The sequence below is a fragment of the Halyomorpha halys genome, unplaced genomic scaffold (genome assembly GCF_000696795.3).
Source record: "Halyomorpha halys isolate HHAL.00 unplaced genomic scaffold, Hhal_1.1 Scaffold539.1, whole genome shotgun sequence".
Classification (NCBI taxonomy): domain Eukaryota; kingdom Metazoa; phylum Arthropoda; class Insecta; order Hemiptera; family Pentatomidae; genus Halyomorpha; species Halyomorpha halys.
The window spans coordinates 454,585-460,940 of NW_027113761.1; the positions used below are offsets into that span (position 1 = coordinate 454,585).

The 6,356-nt window shown below is 33.3% G+C and overlaps 2 protein-coding genes across 3 annotated transcripts in view; one reads left to right on the forward strand and one right to left on the reverse strand.

Moving 5' to 3' along the window:
* Nucleotides 1-6,356, forward strand: part of LOC106684028 (uncharacterized) — a gene marked incomplete in the record, with an annotated part of 110,149 nt that overhangs the window by 18,001 nt on the left and 85,792 nt on the right.
* The window catches only part of LOC106684032 (carbohydrate sulfotransferase 11), a 44,204-nt gene that overhangs the window by 3,967 nt on the left and 33,881 nt on the right, over nucleotides 1-6,356 (reverse strand). The window contains exons 3-4 of one of the 2 annotated variants that reach the window (XM_024360452.2): nucleotides 5,427-5,676; nucleotides 3,174-3,362 (exon numbers count right to left, since the gene is read on the reverse strand). In XM_024360452.2, the coding sequence (XP_024216220.1) occupies nucleotides 3,174-3,362; nucleotides 5,427-5,676 (439 nt within the window). The remainder of the gene's footprint in view (nucleotides 1-3,173; nucleotides 3,363-5,426; nucleotides 5,677-6,356) is intronic. The other variant, XM_014425864.3, reaches the window with a different exon arrangement.

Genomic DNA, 6,356 nt, shown 5'->3' on the forward strand with positions numbered 1-6,356 from the left:
AAATGTCAAAAAAGAGAAAAAGAAATAAGATGTAACACGTTTGAACTGCTGTAACATACTGGCTTTATTGGGTTCGGTACATCTCTTCATATATATTCGATCAGCTGATCTCCTTCAGTCAGCTGACATCGAAGTAGCAGCTGACTAAGGCTGTAACTCCCCTCCACCAGTTTACTAACAATCCTCGTAAACTTCAACTATATAATAAATTAATATAAAATACAACAATAATAACTATTTACAATAAAGTATATACAATAAACAAAACAAAAGATTGACACTCCTCATAAACTATTATTAGAAACTAAAAGTAAAGCAAAACAAAAATTAAATCATGAATTTATACAATTAAAAAAAATGCAATTCAATTTATTCAATACATTGCTATAATCAAAGATAAATTAAATCACCACTGAAGAAAACATAACACAACAGATAAGTTGAGATGAGGACACTCCAGATTACTCTTGCACAGGTGTTTCGGTTAGTGAGACTTTATTTTGTTCAATATGAACAGTCCTGCGCTTTTTGGGTTCTCTAATACTCTCAATAATTACAACATTATGTTCTCTTATTATTATCACCCTGAATGATCCCTCGTATCGCTGTATCTCCTTACCACGATTGATCCCTACTTTCTATATATAATTGTCCCAATTTTTATCATTCCCTTCCTATCTGTGAGGTTTAAATTCTCCCGAGCTATTCTCCTAGTTTTTTCCCTCTCCAATTTTCCCTGGACTTTTCCCCATAGGTTTTTCCTTGTGACATGATTGTTGCTTATCTTGTCACTATCTGCCGCCGTGCCCTTGTAGTCCCGCCGGATTCCACAAAGCCCAAAAAGGATCTCAAACGGCGAAAACCCCGTAACAGTGTGCACCGAATGATTGTATGCCGCAATTGCCTTTGGCATTACCATGTCCAGTTCCAGCCATTGGTCTTCCTGGTACAACCGAAGGTGAACGCACAGCGTTCCGTGAAGCCGCTCTACTCTTCGTCTACTTTTGGGGTGTCCTGGTGTGTTGAGGTGCCATATCACATCCAAGTCCTTCATTTCCTTTTGTATCAAAGAGTTGTCAAATTCTCTTCCACCATGTGATGAGATGCGTTCCGGAACTCCGTAGAACTGAAACCACAAGCGGAGAGCTGCCAATACTGCTTCCGAAGACCTATCTTGCACCTGGTGCGCCATTGCTGCCTTACTGAAGAGGACAATCATGGTCACCTATTTGTACCCCTTCCATGTAAATGTGTCAATTTGTAAATCTTTGAGTGGTGCATCTGTGGTAGGTGTCTTCTCCTGTCTTCCTTTAGGCGAGTGTATGTCGCACTTAGTGCGTAGACAAACCTTGCAGCTTTCTACAACCTCTGATATAGTCTTCCTCATTCCCCACCAAAAGTATCTTCTCTTTAACGCTTCCATAGTCTCATGGATTCCCTGGTGATTTGTCTTACCCTGATGCTACGCTAAGGCGACTTCTCGTTGTTGTTCTTCTTCCAGAAGGGTTTCTACCATCAGTTTGCAACTGATGAATGTCCTGTCTATTCCAATCTGTTCATCATGCCATAGCCGCTTGATCTTCTCCCAAACGGTTTCATTGCCAACATACAGGTGATGCTTTTCTCCAGGCTTCGAAGCATTATTCAACATTCTACAGATCTAGTCATTCTTCACGCCTGGTTGCGACTAGATCATCGTTATTTTACTTCTCCCGTACTCACTATGTTCTGGTGGTTTTCGTCTTCCAAGCCTCCTCTTGCCTTTCTGGCTATCCTCTCGCTCATAGACCCCTGCTTCAGTTTCTGTTCCTGAGGTCTCGGACATTTCCATGGCTTCACTCATGGATGCATTCATCCTTCCAGAGATTCCCTTCTACTTAATCTCTGTGCATTGATCTCTATCGGTTCTGGCACATTTTGCTCTCTCCGCCGATACATATAGGAACAGTGTTGAGCAATATGTCCCTCTATCCCACATTCAAAACATCAGGTGCGGGGACATTGTGCTTCCAGGTGTCCAGTTTTACCACACCCATGGCACTTGTGGTCCTACCGCCGACCATTTTTCCTATGTTTAACTTGGCTCCTTCTATTTTCTGTGTTACTATTTCTCTCTCTTCTACCGTCTCTTTGTCCTCTTCTTCTCCAAGGGTTTGGCATGTTTCTTAGCTGATGATATTCCATCCGAGTCCACCATGGCTCCTCTACTTCCATTTGGGCCTCCACCTCTCTAGCACTTGTATCAATGAAATCTTGAGCACATTCCACAAACCGCTGCTTTCAGTGCTTTTGCATCTTCGCTGTCTAGTAGATCCTCCAGCATCTTTGCTTCTGCTTAGGCAATCGCCCCCTTTTAAAAAATGATTTAATTCTCCGTTCTCTCCGGTGAATTTTTCTAGACTCAACACCGCCTTTCTCAGGTCCTGGGCAGTTGCCGTATGGCATATAATCGTGGCATGAAATTGCGCTAAAGAGACTTCTGGTAATGGTTGAATCTCCTGTGCAGGTGGGTTGCCGGCTGCTAAAGTTTGGTTGACTCCAGCTTGAGGTTGGTTGTTTTGATTTATATTCTCCAGGTTCAGAACTGCTCTTCTTACTATTCCGTTACTGGTCCTAATTCAAAGAGAACAATGAAAAATAAATTTCTTTTAGACTGAAAATTACTCTGGTATCTAAAGTTCCCGGGTTTCGGCACCAGTTAGGTATCAGCGAAACCAAAATGTCAAAAAAGAGAAAAAGGAATAAGATTTAACACGTTTGAACTGCTGTAACATACTGGCTTTATTGGGTTTGGTACATCTCTTTATATACATTCGATCAGCTGATCTCCTTAGTCAGCTGACTCAGACCGTAACTTATATATATATATATATATATATATATATATATATATACATACATTATTTCTATTATTATACATGCATTATTTCTATTTAATTGTATCTATGTTTAAAAGAGCCTATATTTATACATATATAGGCTCTTTTAAACATAGATACAATTAAATAGAAATAATGTGTGTATAAAATTCTAAACATGAAGATTTCAGTTTCACTAGGAATTTCTATACTGAATTGAACTAGCATAATTGATAAATTATAATAAATAAAAATAAAGGAAAGGACTATAATAAATATTTTCATGCATCATATTTATATTAAATATTGTTTTACCATTAAAGTTTCAAATTTGATTATGATGTCAAAATGAATTTGACATGGGGTGCAGAATTCAGTTATAGGTGCCCAGTGCATATCCATTGGCAGTCCTTTTTTTTTAATATCTACTAAATAGTTTACAAACTCTGGTAAAGTTGGCCATCTTGGGTTATAGAAAGCCTGTTTTCTTCTTCCCTGAAAATACTGAACCATTTATTGATAATGCTGAAGAATTGTATTCCCCATAATTTTTATTTCTTAAAGTTTTTAACAAATTAATTTGGAAATTTAACTTCTTTAATTTTATTTTCTATATCATCCTATTTTTATTCTTGTAAGTAAAATCAGCAACATTTTATTATATTTTATCATTTCAAAGATATAAAGACAGTTGAAATTTGGGGAAGATGGTTATACTTCAAGAATATATACAATTGTAGATTTAAATATTGCTTAAAGATGTTAAATATGATGGTAGTAAGTTAGTTTAATATTAATAAAATATCCGTTATCTTAAACAAAACAAAACTATTGTAATATTACCAGTTTTATCACATGGTGTTATACTAAAGTATTTTTATAAAATCCCTTGTTGTGTTGTCAGTTGTGTAGTGTAAATTACTATCAGCTTAAATTATTACTAAGGTAGTTCTTGTATTACTGGGCTAGTCTTCTTGGTGGACCTACTGGTAATTTTTTTCAAACCTCAGATTGGAATCTAAAGTTTATCACCCCATTCTAACCTTATTAAGAGTATCAAGTTTCATTTCACCAAGTTGCCATGTAATAAATATTAACTGATCTAGGTAGGAGGGAATTGAACCTATACCACTTGCATTTCATCTTCATTCATATTTTATTAAAACACAAAAATATCTTTCTACAAGGTAAAACTATAACTGGCTAGTGTTATTAACTCTTGTATATTTAAATGGCTGGTAGGTCAAATCACGGAAGATCGTCAGTGATTCTTTCTATAACATTTACATCTCTTATGGGTGGCACTCAAAAAATGGGCAATTTTTAAGTCCCTCTTGACTCAAATGGTTTCTAAGGATTACTCTACATTTATTTTGGTTTTAATACAGGATATAGCGGTATTAGACATAATGAATTAATTATATTGCTGTGTTTCACTAATATTCTACTAGCCATGAGCTCTAGGATTCTTGAGCTGTCCTGTAGCTGTCCCAGTGTAACATTTTTTACGTTCAAATACATCTTAACTTAATCGTCATACATTTTTCTGGAAATAAGTTTTTACCTGTATTCAAGTCTACAAAAATTATTTGAATTATCTTTTTATCCTATTAGAACAAGCTGTGGGATATTTTTATGAGATATAAGTATTTCTAAAAAAAAAAAAACATTGTCATGAACAAAGAAATATTCAAATAAAAATAGAAAACATTGACATTATCGTTACTTATTCTGAAATGTTGTGGCAACCCTGGAAATTCAAATGCAATATTGGTCACCATTTTCACTTGTATTCCTTTTGTAGAAGGCAGGTGAAAAGGAATAAGTGTGAAAGTGTTTGTTTAAATCATATTTTCTCTGTATTTTAGTATGACTAATCATCGTTATATTTTTAAAATGTGATCTTAAAATTAATAATTGAATAGTGATTCAGTTTAAGTGATTTTTTCAAATTTATTTTATGATTGTTTTGGCCGTTTCCTTCATTGTTGTGGCATCATTCTGGCCATGCTAATATGTATAAAAAATTCAAATTAAAATTTTATTGATAGTTGTTGTTGTCTGGGGCTTTAGGGTGTAAAACCCTGAGGTTATCAACGCCCATATTTTATTGATAGTGTTTGTATTCAGGGGTTGTTACTTTTTATTATTATTATTTTATTTTGTGGCTGCCAAAAAACATTCAGATTTTTTTTTCATTATTTTTAGTGATGAGAAGTTTGTCAAAAAATGAGATCAGAAAATTGCCCTATATTTGAGAATCACCTTTATACCAACTTCCTCTCTGTAATTCTAGCATTAGTCATTCCTTATGACAAGCATTAGGATAAAGATAGTTGAAATATAAATTTTTCTGTTATCAGAAATTTAATTTTTACAAATATTATGATTATAAATTTGTTTTTCTGATTACATTCTATTATATTTACATTTTCCAAGAATATTACTGATTTTCAATTGGTATATATTTTCTTTTTGAATCTTGACACAGAAGCCACAGATAGTAATTGTACATCTCCAAATTATTCAGAATTATTATTCTATTCTAGTTAAATATAAAATTTTTACCTTTATAGTATTTTCTCTGAATTTTGAAATTATTTCATTGCCTAATTTTTGATGAGGAGTGTTTGGCAATGCATATTGTATTTTATCTCTATATGCAGACAGCAGCCTTTCAAATGGATGACGGACTATTATAAATGAGTAAGAATTGTTTAAAGCAGTCTTAAGTTCTTTAAGTGATGGTCGAGGGTACTTCCTTCTTGCTAACTGAAGGGGAACTATGTTTGTTCTCTTAAGAAAGTTTGGTTTGTACCTGAAATTTAGTTTAGAATTAGATCTGATTGCCAGCACAATTTCACAATAGTTCATACAATTATTTCATAGTAAATTTTAGTTATATATACATGGTGAGATGAAATTTTTTTATTTTAAAATAAATATTAAACTATTTAACTAATTACAAAATGTGTTGTGTTTGATTTACATTAAACAATGTTTTTGATTCAATATTTATAGTATTTCTTTTTAAATGTTTTCAGTTTGTTTTGGTTTTATTAATAATTGTGTCAATTTGATCAGTGATTCATCTAAATATTTTGTGACAACAATTTATGTATTTTTTTTTCATTTTAATTGACTGTTGGATGTTGTTGATTGTTTTACACTTATCAGACTGTCATTTTCAGTATTAGTTTGTGAGTCAGCCTGTGTTTTAAGTTTAACTTGTGTAATTATGTGTTCAAAAATAGTGATTTGAGTTCAGGTCAGTGAGTGAACAAATCAAAACCTTTAGTATTTAATCATTGTTTCTGATGCGTATGGAAAAACTTGTTTTGGAAGGGCTATTGTTCAAGAGCCCAAACAACTGATTAAGAACTTAACATGTAAACTTCATATAAAGTTATACAGTATTTTTATGTTTTACTTAGTAATTGTTAATGTAACTATTTCTTCTTTATATTAAAATTTGTATTAATATATTTTACTTAAACA